General features: G+C 43.5%; 1 protein-coding gene across 2 annotated transcripts in view; it reads left to right on the forward strand.

Annotated features, from left to right (window-relative positions):
* Nucleotides 1-545: 545 nt before the first annotated feature.
* Nucleotides 546-14107, forward strand: part of LOC121593112 (four and a half LIM domains protein 2) — a 113856-nt gene continuing 100294 nt past the window's right edge. Inside the window, exon 1 of one of the 2 annotated variants that reach the window (XM_041915197.1) lies at nt 546-1639. In XM_041915197.1, coding sequence (XP_041771131.1) covers nt 1547-1639 — 93 coding nt within the window. In that variant the 5' untranslated portion in view covers nt 546-1546. The remainder of the gene's footprint in view (nt 1640-14107) is intronic. The other variant, XM_041915200.1, reaches the window with a different exon arrangement.

The following is a 14107-nucleotide window of genomic DNA, read 5'->3' on the forward strand; positions in this document are numbered from 1 at the left end:
CCCCGCGGTACCGCCTACCCGCACAGCGAGCCCAAAAACCCTGAGCCCCGGATCAGATCATCCCTCCGATCGCGCTCGCTCCGATCCCTCCGATCACCATCAGGCCCCCGCCAGGTGTGCGCGTTCCATTCCACCGACGGCCAGAGAGAAGCCCACTCGATCTCTGTCTCTCTAGCACCACCGCAACACGGGCGGAGAAGCAAAGCCCACGGAATTCTCCTCCAACCATCGCAAGGGCCCGGTGCGCTCTCTCGCCGGTGTAATTCCGGTGCTGCCCCAAACCGGTTCCCACGCACTGCGCGCGGGCTCTCGTCTCTCTTTCTCTCTGTTGTGGTCTTGGTACCCGAGCCACCCGAGCGAAAAAATGAGAGAGACAGTGAGAAAGCATGCCGTCTTGCGCGTCTAACTAGATTCCAGCCGGGGGTAAAAGCTTTCAAAACCGACGAGCAAAACCCCACCGTGTACACCGTCGTGTTCGCGTTTGACCATCTGTCACTTTTCCGGAGCCCAGATTCCGGAGCGTACGCGTCCCCGGGAGACTTTTGCAGAGCAGCCTACCAGTGCCACCGCCGTGATTGCCAACGTTCCGGGATCGCCCGGTCCGGCCCAAACCTTCGCATCCCTCGTGCGCGAATACGCGAAGCGTCCGTGCGCATATGCGCAGAACACCACCGACCTGTGTGCCGCCCCGCGTGTTGTGCGTTAAGTGCTGCAAACTGTATGTACCACCACCACCACCGCTCCACCCCGAAAAAAAACCTCCCGCCCTGTGCACTCCATCTACGCTCGCACGCTCACGCGGTGAACCATTTGCGCGTGTATCCGCAAAGCGACATTTCTCCTAGACCGTTCCAGCGAAGCGGATGTGTGTGGCGTCGCGGTGTGTCCGTTGTGTTGTGTGTTTTTTGTTTGTTTTTTTGTGTGTGTCCAGTGCTCGTGAAGTTGTTCCCATTCTTTTCCACGTGCTCGGCCGCCCTCCAACATCCGAAAACCCTTCCTCTTGGGCGCGCGCCTTCCTTTGCGCCAACCGGAAACAGAGTCACATTGTTTCAGTGCTGATTCCGTTCGATTGGAATTCAAATCAAGCACGGAGTCCGACTCTTTGAGTGTCTGTGCGTGTGTCTATATGTGTCTGTGTGTGTGTGTATAAGTGACCCTCAAGTGGTGTTCCGGTCAGAACGCGGGTTTGCGTGTAATCTCAGTTCCCAACACAGTCCCTAACACAGAAAGCTGCCCATCCTACCCCGAAAAAGATATCGACCGAAGGTTCCAAGTGCCCGTCTAACGCGTGTCTAAGTGTGTCTGTGCGTCTGTTGTGTCTTTACGGCTAAGGGTGAGCAACATTCTCGAGCATTTATCGCGCCGGTTCCGCCCAATAGTTCCAGCAACCCGTACACGTACACCTTTTCCGAAGATTCACCTGTCCCGTGTGGTCCGAGTGTTCTTTTTTACATTCGTGAGCTTGTGTGTGTGCGTGTGTGCCTTGCAGCACCAAAAGTTCCAACGGGATTCGGGCATACGCGGACTATCCCGGGGCAACAACATCATGCTGGCCCTATCGCACAGCGGCGATGATCTGGCCAAGTCGCTTGGTGCGCTGACGATCTCGCGCACGCCGCGCGATCAGTTTTCCGACAAGGTAAGTGTTGGGCAGGGATTTTCGATCGTATTAGCGATCGCATCACCCATTTGGGGTGTGTTTTGGTATTGTTGTTACAGTACAATTTTGCTCAGTCAAATAAAAACAAAGGCTCTCCTCTGGTCTCCTATCAGCAAAACCGTCAGCCGCACGCAGGCTAATGAACACATCATCTCACTCAATTGTGATTGATGCGTGACGTTGGGTGTCATCACTTTGTTTGCTGTCCGAATGATCTCATAAAACACATTTGCAAGAGATGTAATGGAGGGGGGAAAGGTCGGGTTCGGGGGAGGGTCATTATCGCCCTAGTTGATGAAGTGAGCGTTCGCCAATTAATCGGTGCTGCTGCTGCTGTACGGAATTCTGTCAACATGGCGCGCGCCACACTTTACGATGCCACCCTCCTCCCACCCCGATAATGAACAGGGCCGCGGGGCGTTTGTAAACAACAACAAAGCCCACCCACACACGCCAGGCAAAAAGCAGAAGAAGATGCTTACACCGTCCTGCGGGAGGGGTGGCAATTAGCACGATCACTGTATGCACCGTCGCACCGGGTTTAATTTTTCTATTTGGGTTAGTTAAATCTTAAGCGCGACCCGGTTTTATTAGAAATGCGCACGCGGTTCCGGATCGTTTGCCGGCATGGGCCCACGCGGCCGCAGTCCCTTATCGTGCCGCGGATCGTGGTGCGGAAGGCCGCGCGGGGCAACCGGTTAGTAATTGGAATGCAGCCGACGATCGTCGCTTCTTTTGGCCGTTTTGTTATGCGCTTGAAGTGCCCCGCACGTGCCCTGCGGATTCTGTTTTTGGGCAGACTGGACTGATTTATTTCATGCACCACCGAACAGTGTGTTAAATATTAAAAACCATTCCCCCGAGTGTCTCCCTCTCCCTCCCGTGCATAATAAAACGGCTCAATCGAACAGAGAGCCGGGGGGGGGGGGAGGGTCTAGAACTTTGTATGCACAAATGACGTCATTCGCTGTCTCCATTGACTGGGGAAGTTGATGTGGTGGCAGACGTTGGTTTCTTCTTTTACGTGCTTTTTTTCTTCTTCTTCACAACAATCTGCTTAACTCACTCGGTGACATTCTTCTACCGCGACACGACAAAGGCGCAAGCATGGCGCACCACCATCCTTCCCCGACAGGGACGTCCACCAGATTCAAAACATAACCACTGCTTCCGGAACGGGTGGGGCGGCACAAACGGCAAATAAAAAAAAAGCGCGATGATGGCATTCGGCCACACATTTCACACAATGTTGTCACCGGCATTGGCATTGCTTTCTGCAATCATTTATCAGCTGAACCAACCTCTCCTGTACGCTGCGCGACACATTTGGCGGCGACCCAATCAATCCCATTTGATCGACGCACGATCGGAAGGCACTTCGGTGTCGCTGATGTTATCTACCCCCTAGAGCCCAGGGCTTCGGGTTTGGGAATTGATGTGACGAAGACAGTAAAAATGTGGATCTGCACAGGACAGTGAAAAAAAACCACACAAAACAAACAAACACGAGGGTGGAAGTACAACAGCAAATGAACTTCTAATTGAAGAAATAATTACCTGCCAATGAAATGTTCGAGGCTGCCTGACACGTTGTGCTATATTTTCGTTTCTTATCGTCTATCTTTCGCTGTCAATCATTATTACGGTTCGGTTGGTGAGATAACGTTTTCCTTTTATCAGGCCTCGCGCTGTTTTGGTATATTTGGTTGTGTGTTTTTCGTGTGTTTGGATTGTGTGCTTCAAACTACAAACATCACATTACAAACACAAGTAGACTTGTGCCGATTGCGAATAAGCGAGAGCGAGAGGTGGTATTGTTTTTTAAATACTTAAAAAAAAACAATTAAAATCTAATTTTTTGGTCTTCGAGAAACATGGGTTTGGATGAAAAATCATAATATTATGTTATGCCTACAAAATAATCCTAATATAGTAGCAGATATTTCAGCAAGTGTCATATTCCTAAGCGCATATCAATATCGGTTAACACATTTCCATTGTCAAGCTTTTGCTGCATAAATCAGTTGCATAGGGAAAGCCGACCAAATACTCCGAAGAAAATTCTACAAGAGCATATGGAAATATTCTAGGTTAGGAAATTTACGCAACTTGGACTACAACTATTCGCCATTTCACGAATAAGTGTTTTCTTATGAATTTACAGGGTTTTTATATGACATTATGTAGTTGGAATAATTAAGCTTAAAAAAATAGCGTAATATATTACTTGTTATGATTATCAGTAGATTATGATTATGATTCAAAACATAATATAAAGTCTTGTATCAATTTCGTCTAAAATGAAAAAAAACTGAATGCTTTATACTTTGTTGGAGTAGATTGAAAACAGAGATGAGATTTAGAGCAATAACTATCCAACATGTCTGCTGGAAACGACCAGCATTTTGAATCTTTCGAACGATTTTAAAGAGCATTGAGAAATGAAATAATCCTGAATAACGGAAAAAGATGATTTTAGTATGGGAATCAAAACAAAGATAGAGATTAGAATACATCATTTGAATCTGTTCTGATGCACGCTTGTAGGAGTTTAGTTGAACTTTTGTTCGTTCATTCAATATAGACCATCAGTGGCTAATGAAGGGTTGTATGATTATTACTACAACTGAAGAAGAAGAAAAAGATATACATTTCGATACCAACCAACATGATAATCGATTCCCTAACTATCGTATAAATGTAAACATCTTTTTGAATAGTTATACTATACACCACATGGATGATTGTTGAAAATGTGATAAATGCAATATTCTTTAGTTTGATAAATAACAGTGTAAAGACAGTTATTTACAATGAACAGTGAAGATAAATAACAGCGATGAGAAAGTTGCAACATTCATTAGATCTCTTAATTTCATCTTCACTTTCACTATGCCGGACCGGTACGTAACTACGAACGAGTGATGGAGTTATTACAATTGATAGGTGTAATCGGAATCGGTATAATTGGTTTGACTTACCTTATGTTGGCTTTGCTGAGTGGTATTTGGATCCAGTTTAAATGCAGCTATTTAAAAATGCATTTAAAAAAGGGATAGCTATAAAAAGGCTTGAAAAAACATCAAAAGTCTTTTGATTCCTTCTTTCTTAGTACGAGTAATGATTACCCAAGAATTGAAACTAGACAAAATTATCAAGCATTTATAAAATTTTATTAAATTCAACGTTCCCGCAAGTTTTCAATGGACGCATCTTCAAGCCTCGAACATAACGTAACCAAAGCGTTACATTTCGGATTAGATCATCCGCTCTCGCTAAATGGGAGAATGAACGTGGCGCTATATAAATTCATTGTCCGGAAACGCAGCCACACCAATTAATGCATTTTTATTGCGCTTTAACTACTGGGTGACATCATTTTCACGATCGTGTAAAATTACCAAAAAAATTGACAATGATTCATCCCTACCCATTCCGCAAAAGATCGCCTCTTTCCTACACGGTATCGATGTTATTCATGTTCGACCGTTACATATGCTTTAAATAATTGCACCAGATAATGAACCGAACACGGTGCAAATCTCGACCCAGAGTTCCTCCAATCTGGAGGCACAGATCAAATGCCACAAGGTGCACACAATGTCCCCACCACCCATTTCCTGTTGCTTCTTGTGCAAGTGTTGAAGCCACGTACGGAAAGCGAAACGTATATTGTCATCGAAGACTTCGGCTACGGCAAAAGTCACGGAGGACAACCATCTCGTCCACCGCTACCGAGGGTGCACATGCACGCACACACACTTGTTTCCATGCACTTAACAAATGGCACCATAACCGGCACCGAAGGTTGTGCAGACGATGAACGATGCTGACACATGGCTGCAGAGTTCTGGTGCCACAGCATCGGAAGAACCCTCCGCGTCGACGACTTGCCCGCGGTCTGACGTGTGACATTGAGCGGCCCCGCCGGTGGGGCGGAAGAAAGATGGAGCCAGAAGTTGAAACGTACAATCTCGTTGCAACTGATAGTGCGCGCGCGATACACACGGGGTCGTCGATGCCGTGTCGCCGTCCCGGGACAATCCCACCGGGTCCCGTTTATAATGGAGCAATATTAACCATATATGTAACAACAATTCAATAGGGCGAATGGGCTAATTAATTATGATACACTCTTTTTTGTTTGTTTGTTCGCTGCTGCTGATGATGCTGCCCTCTTTGTACAGTGCGGGACACAGTCATCGTCCACAGGTTATTGCAATTTAACCGCATGGAAGCATTGTGAATCACACACACACATACGAGCGCGTGAGTTCGAATGAATAAACATCGCGTTTCAGCGCCATAAAAGGAAGATCGTAAATAGTTCAATGCGAGAAAATTTACGTTCGGTGGCAGGTTTCATTCCGTTGTGGGAACGGGAAGGTATTTTGAGTCTGTGTTTTTTTCGCTTCATGCTTTGTTTCAAAAGATTTGCCATGGTTTGTGTACGTTCGGTAGAGGCTCGCAAAAGAGTTGCTCTTTTGTTTGGCATTTTACAACAATGTGTAAAAGGAAATTATTTGCTCAAGCTGCTAAACGTTTTAAAAATTAATCTTAACTATTAGAAATAATATGCTTGGCTATTTGTTAATGCAGACATTTAATCGCAAGAGCGTATAGTATTTCAGTTTAAAAAACCTTATTTGTACTAGCAGATTTGTACTAGCATGTGTAGAAACGGACGATACATATTAAGACTACTCATGCAGCTAAATCTGTCCTCTAGGCGGTGCAAAAACACGTTCATAACAATGCAATTTTGCTGATATTGCATGACTCACCCGAGAAAGGGGAATGGCTTTAAAAGATTAACCACAAAGAGATGATGTTGGGTTGTCGTAAAAGTAAAGATTTTTCTCGACAATATCGAGTAAAATTAATGAAAACTTTTGCTAAGGGCGCGGGATTCTTTCCAGGATAAATAGATTCAAGCGTTATTTGCCTTTTTTTTTCAAATAAATTATTTGCCTTTTTTAATAATATTGTTCAAATTTGTGACGAAAAATTGAAAAATAAAAGATTCCATATACTGTTCGTTATTGAAACAAGTTTCAAGTTCAATAGTAATTTTAAGAGTAGTGCAGTTTTATACAACTTTTTTTGGATGATTGCATATTTATAAGAACTGTGTACATCTACAAAACAGAACGACTTTATAGACAGGATTATAATTCTCATTTATTGAACTTTCCCACTGAGATAGTTTCATATCTTAAAGATAATTTTCTCCTTTTTATGAATAGTATTAAGAGAAAATTCTTGTTTAATCAGACAAGATTAATTGTTCCAAATTAATAGATCCCTTAACTTTTTAAAAATCGTAAAGTACTTAAACATTTTTTTACATACATTGTTACGTAAGTTGATAATTTCGCTGTATTGTATTCGATAAACATTATTTTATACGTACAATCAAAATTCTAATCAGCCAAAAATAGGTATATTGATCGCAATGTTCGCAAAATCGCAAAATATTGTTCATATAACCTATTAGTTTCGCTATATTATCATAGTCATAGTTTAAAGAACTTTGTGTATAAAAGACAGGCAGGAAAATTATCCCTTAGATAGAGTTTGATCATTTTCTCACATCATCATTTATGTTTAGAAAATTGTTCTTCAGTTTGGTGTTATAAAAAAACCTCGATGCAATTTAAGCATGAACCAAGTCTTCGTTTCTTCCTGCAAGACTCAATCAATGCACAAACTTTGTTTTCAATCCCAAAAATCTAAATAAAGCCTCAAACAAGTGACGAAGCAAGTAAAGTCTAATTCATTTTCATTTACAATCAAATTATTATATCCCAATCAATATGCAATTTCGTCATAACTATATCGATAACCTAACGAAACGGCATTCCACACTGACAGAAAACGGTGGCTGGCTGCTGATGGCAGCAGCAAGCTGTCGGATCGGGATGCAGAAATAAAATATAAAAAGAGCCTGTAGTTATGTTTTGTGTTAATTCTTGGAAAACGTGCACAACCCGCCAGCGAAGGGGAAACCGGTGCAAACGCCACGCCAGTGTGCACCGTTGCACATGCAAAAATGCAAAAACTCAATCGCCGCCGCTCGAGAGGAAAACAATCGTCAGCAACAAAACTGCACGAAAGCGATAAGCGGATGGTGTATCTAGCTGCCGGCAGTAGCAACATTGTTTCTGCGATCGTTTCTTTAACGTTTAATGCTCTTTCCCTATGGGTTTACATTCCCCTCGAGCCCTCCCTCCCTGCCATATGGAAAGTATACGGTCTGGTAAGTTAGGATCAATTGTATGCGAACTCTCGCAGCGTCGATCGATCGAACTCTTGCGCGTCTGGCACAAATCTGACCAGTCATTCATTCACACTCTTCCACCCTACCGACACACACACCCTTTTCCCTACTTCACGATCGATTTTCACGAGTGCACCACCACCAACGGCAAGCGCACGACGAAAAACCAAGTAAAAAGAAAAGCCCCGAAAACGCACAAAACACAATCAAAACCGGAGGGAAAACAAATGAAGCTCTCAAAAAGGGAACTGAATGAAGGCGGCGCCGGGCTCGTTGCTTTCTCCTCCGTCCGGTGGCCTCGAAGGGTAAAATTGACGATAATTTTCGAATTAATGCATCGTTTCCGTTGCACCAAACCACCGAATGCCAACGTGGCCACCACCACCACCACTCGGGATCAAATTAAAGCGAGATGCTGCTGGCCAGGAATTCCAGGGTAGGGATTGAGGATAAGCTCAATTTACCGAAAAACGCCCTGAGAAACCTTGAAGCGAGATTGAAGAGGCTGAGTGAGTTACATTTCCGGCATGCCCGGGAAATTGTGTATGTTTCTGGCCGGCCTGCAAACGCGATGCATAAGATACACAAAAGCAGCATGCTTTGAAGATTTGAAAGGCCACCTAGACTGTTTTATCCAGTCAAAATAAATAGTAACGATCGATACACTGTAAGATATTGCGCAATAAACTGACCGTGCAAAAACACATGCTCATCCGGAAGGCTAAACGGTGACGCGTTCAATGACGCTATTCGGGCTGCATCCGGAAGATATCGATCGGCCAACTAGCCAGACCACACGTGACACTCGAACGCGAACCAAGCGTGTTAATGCCGGGTGCAGTATCCGATAAATGATGCAGGTGAACATGCACTAAAACAACGTGAAACAAGTGCCAGATGGAAGTGTTGCAAGCGCTAGCGACTGTCTGGTAGAAGGAGCAGGGTTTTTGGAAACACAAACAGGCCTATAAACAGCAGAATGCATTATTTCCCAACCACGGGCAATAATGTTGTTTGTTGACACGAATTCACACCAGTTTGTAACAGTTTGTCTCGTGCAATATGTAGAGCAGTGTGCAGATGCTCCACAAGCGGATGATCTCCGCTAGGGCACAAACTATGTTCTTAAAACACTCCAACACACCCATTAGACTAGCAATGCGCAGGAAATGTGGGTATGAAATATAGGCATCATAACTGTCTGTGAACGCTTTCCTTGCGCTGTTAATGTCACATGTTTTACAAGTTAATCACGTGGTGAAACTATGCCACTTTTCGTCTTGTGTCCTTCAAGAGATCGCAGTACAGTACGTCCCTCCTCCTTGCGTACACCAACCAGTAGGACTGGAGAATTGTGCCAGATTACTTCGTCCCGAAAGTGCACGAACGACGATGCCATCTGGTTCTCATCCAAACGTGCTCGTTTTGCATTGGCACGGTGCATTGGGAACGCACCATCATCATCATCACACCGTTGCGCACCTTCCACACGTACAAAGACGAAGTGCAACGATAAGTAATAAGAAGTAAAAGGGCGCTTCATAATGGCAACCGAATGTATGCATCGGTCGGGTCTGTCTGTAGGGCAACGGGTGTCTGCACTACATTCCGGATGGGCACTGAGTGGGAAATGCAGCAAACAAAACAAAACAAAACAAAAAAACCTCCAACGAGGTGATAAGCAGTGTAAAGAGCGAGCAGGCAGACACAAAATAAGGCCATTGCGCAGAAAAGGGAGGAAGAAAACAGAACGCCCTGAGGGCATCGATGTCTGACAGGTAGCGACCCTGTGGCACGTCAGACACGCGAAGGTCGTTTACACCCGGCGCCACCCCACCGAACACATCCAGCTTCCGATCCTTGAGCCACTTTATAAGCGGTTCGTTACCTTTGCTCCTGGGTCGGGCGGAAGGGGCCACACGGTCCGGGGGTGTGGGGTATGGGTGGTAGCCGCTATAGGTTCTTCGGTTTTGTGCTCAAAAGAAAACAGTCAAAACGTATGACGCATTTGTGGTGCCAGCAAGTGTGATGTTACAGTGCGTTACATGCTTAATGTAGCGATGTTAAATCGAGCTTTAAAATTGCCGCAAAATCACGAAAAATATTTAAAGCATAAATAAAAAAAGACCTTTACATAAGAGGCTGAATTTTAGTCCGATAAAAAACTTTTGAGGAAATAAGAGAAATTAACATTTTTATTATACCCAACGCCTATGATTAATGATAATAGTCGAATCATTCCATTTATACAAGACATGCCGACCCATTGGTTGGAAAATGTGTCGGGGATTCAGCTACAAAGCTGATTGTAATATAAAAAATTGGTCTGCACTTGGGTAGGGAGACACTCCCAGCTAATGAATAAAAACGTGTAGTCTCATGTACTGTCTAATTCAATCTGTCGTTTATTTAACCAAATCGATTCTTATATACTAACATGTTTGATGGTGTTGAAACGTGTCCGTACACGTGATTTAAATGTATTGGTGCCGATGCGTGCCGAAAATATTGTGCTTTTTTGGAAATCTATGCAATAGACTTTTTATGTTCCTTATGTTTCCAAACGCTGCGCTATGTGTATGCTTATGCTTCAATCTGAGGCATTTCTAGATTGATCCTAAACGCACTTGAGGTTTTATGATCTCCTCGCTTTGGGTTGGTAACTGAAAGGATTCATTGTCTGGTGCATATGCACGTTTTTGTCCTGCATGCATTTTTCTCCTAACTTTTTTCCACACGCCGTACTCACCAACTCTAAAATAATTTGTATTACCCTACGCCTGTCCGTGTTGCTTACGTTTATCGTTGGACCGTTAAAATATACATATATATGTATATGTTTATTTAGGCCAGTGATCTTTTTCTCCTAAGCCGGTCTCATGGTACAGTCGTCAACTCGTACGACTATACAACATGCCCGTCATGGGTTCAAGCCCCAAATAGACCGTGCCGCCATACGTAGGACTGACTATCCTGCTATGGGGGGAAAATCAATAAGTCACTGAAAGCCAACCCCACAAGTGTGTTGGCAGGCCTTGACCGGCATCGGTTGTTGAGCCAAAGAAGAAGAAGAAGATCTTTTTCTCCTACGATAAGTTACAGTTTTGTCCTATATTTGCATTTGCTGCATTTTTGAGTTATGTTTCGAATGGGGTTTTATTACTATGTTCTAACCTGATGTGTCAAAGATTTAACTATTTGAAATGGGATAGTTTCCAGATTGTTCTGTGATTCTTTAATTTTGTATAGCAGACATGCTACATGATGATTGAGGATGTAAGCAGCCATTTAGTTTCCCTTTATTATAGATTCATAATTATATATTATTTCCTTATTTTAATTTTACAAAACAACCTCCATTGGTTCCATATTACTTTATCTTTGTTCTGGGTTTCAGTACGAGTGACTGTTTTAATATCTATCCTAATGTTCTGAACTGCCTGTGTCTTAAACTAATCTTACATTAATTCATATTCAATTCCTGGAATCTGATTGTTCCGCAACGACCCTGTTAGTTACGTTCCCATTTTCAAAAGGAATATTCTGAACTGAGTCCCATAATATGAACTGTATCATATTCGTAAACAATCGCAATTGTGTAAATGATTGTATATATCGGAATGGTCGTAATACATTTAAACATACGGAACGGATAAAAAAAAGGAGCAGACCGGAAAGATCAGGATGGATAGAAACGGATCGAAACAGTCAAAACGGACTGGAACAATTGTAAAAAGTGTTGGGTAAATCTGAATCAGATTAATGAATCTGAATAAATCTTTGAAAAGATTCAATGAATAAGAATCTCGGATGTAAAAAATCATGAATATCGAAAGACTCATAAATCTCACAAGATTCATGAATTACAATTCATCTCCAAAGATTCTCAAATCTCATGGGATTCATGAATCTCAGGGGATTCATACATCTCGAAAGATTCATATAACTTGAGCTTCTCATTACTCTTCTTCTTGGCGTAGTAACCTAGGTGGTCATGCCAGCCTATACAGGCTAACGAGACTTCTTGGTAAGTACCACGCAGTCGGATAGTTTGTTTTTTTTTTTACGGAGAGACGGTGCATGCAGGCTTGAACCCACGACGGTCTTATTTTAGATAGGATCGCGCTGTTGTGAAAATCATACATCTCTAAAGATTAATGAATCCTTGGATATATTTGAATTTCAATGAATTTATAAATATTTTGGATTTATGAATCTTTGAAGATTTATTTATCTTTCGAGATTCGTGAATCCTTGGAGATTCATGAATCTTTGAAGAGTCCATTCGAGATTCGATTCATCCATCACTGAAGATTCATAAGATTGAATCTCAACAAAAGATTCATGAAACCCAACACTAATTGTAACGGATGCACTAAGCTGCTCTTGGAACGATCACGAACGATCGGAATTATCATAAATTCGTTCACACTATCCTTCTGATTTTTCATCCGGAATTAAACGACGCTACCTATTGGAAATCTCCGTCCCAGTTCCAACAATTAGCTTTGTCCATCGAGGGTGCCATTCCCGCGACATCACATGATTAAAATTAAAATTCTGACCTGATCAATGTTGACTTAATCCTTATCGATCACAGCCCAGATTATCGATCACAGCTCAAATTACATGTTTAACCAGTTGTTATTATAGCAAGAACACACTACGATTGTAGTAGTTCGTAAAACAGCTAAAATTGAAATTGAAATGATAAGGACAACGTGTTACTCATGTTTGTGTAAGCCTTTTGTATGACTGATCATCAAAAAAACATATTAAAAGTCGATAACATGTCTCTTCAGACTGGTAGATAACTTTACAGATTACACCCGACGGGGAATATTCCTTGCAGAAAACGAATTTAATAAACAAAACAAAATCTCAGACTGTTACCTTTACACCAACCATCACTGTATAGCCATGACATCGACGGACCCAAGTGTGGGTGTACGTACGCTTTGAAAGTACGCCTCCCGCACCTAGCATGATTCAAAGTTCAATTTTATAGCTCACGTCACTCCACTCCGAGGGCCTTCGCATCAGCATCTCCAGCAGCTGGCTATTTATATTCAACGCCTCCATCTGATGGCTCACCGTCTTTCAAGAAAGGCCCCCAAAAGAAAGCCTTCCGTCTTCCCCACCAGGTACACAAACACGCAAATACTCAGGGATTCACATGCAAACTGGTGTAATTAGTGGAGACGAAACTGCCAGCGAAAAGATACCAGGGCCAGAGGAAGAAAGAAATAGGGGACGAGATGAGAGTTTGGATACCCAATTAAAGCCAAACAGGCGGGGGCCAACACGTTGGAGAGCAGGTTTTTCGCCCGGTACGAAGCGGACGTTCGCTGGGCATTCCCCGCAGATCTTCGTATGATCGGCGGACAAACGGAGAGGTGAAGGTGGTGTTCGCTTCTTCCTTCTTTGCTCTACCTGTAATGTAATTTAAGGAACGATGACCTCATCGCCGTGTGTAGCATGAAGCGACTAGAATCGACCGCTTGTAGCGACCACAAGCGACATCCCCTGTAGTCGCTACATTCATCGGACTTGCTGTTCGACAGAGCATGCGCCTCCTAAAACCCGCCAACCGATGTTTAGAACCGCGCGCATCACACCGAAAAGCAAACGAAACCGCACACCAAACTGGTTCCACCGTTCTTTGCTTCGTGTCTCTTTTTTTCTATTGAGGCCAGCCAGAAGATACTCCCAACGAGCAATCCCCACACACCGCCCGGGGCCTAATCAAACTTCAAACCGTGATGCAAACGGTTGATTCGCGAACTGTCCGATGAAAGTGTTACGGACGGCCGGGTTGGCTGGTGCCAGCTCGGAAATGGGCGAATGGGTTTCATTATTATGTCTGCCTGTTTTTTTCCGGGGAGGGGGCCTTGTTTGCAATCATCGTTAAGAGCGCACCGTAATCGAGCAACGGGCAATTAATCTCGCTCGCTCGATCATCTTAATACCTTCTACGCCACACAATGGTGCTTTCCGGCGTCGCAGCGGATCAACCAGATCACTATCGGGCTATGGTAAGCCTTTCACCAAGATTTATTTGTGTGAAAACCGCATTTTCGTGTCGATGTGTACCAGAGCAATATGTTTGGTATCTGTTCACACTCACCCAGTCATAGTTGGGCGATAGGAAAGTAGATGAAAACATG

This window comes from Anopheles merus, chromosome 2L (assembly GCF_017562075.2).
Source record: "Anopheles merus strain MAF chromosome 2L, AmerM5.1, whole genome shotgun sequence".
Lineage (NCBI taxonomy): Eukaryota > Metazoa > Arthropoda > Insecta > Diptera > Culicidae > Anopheles > Anopheles merus.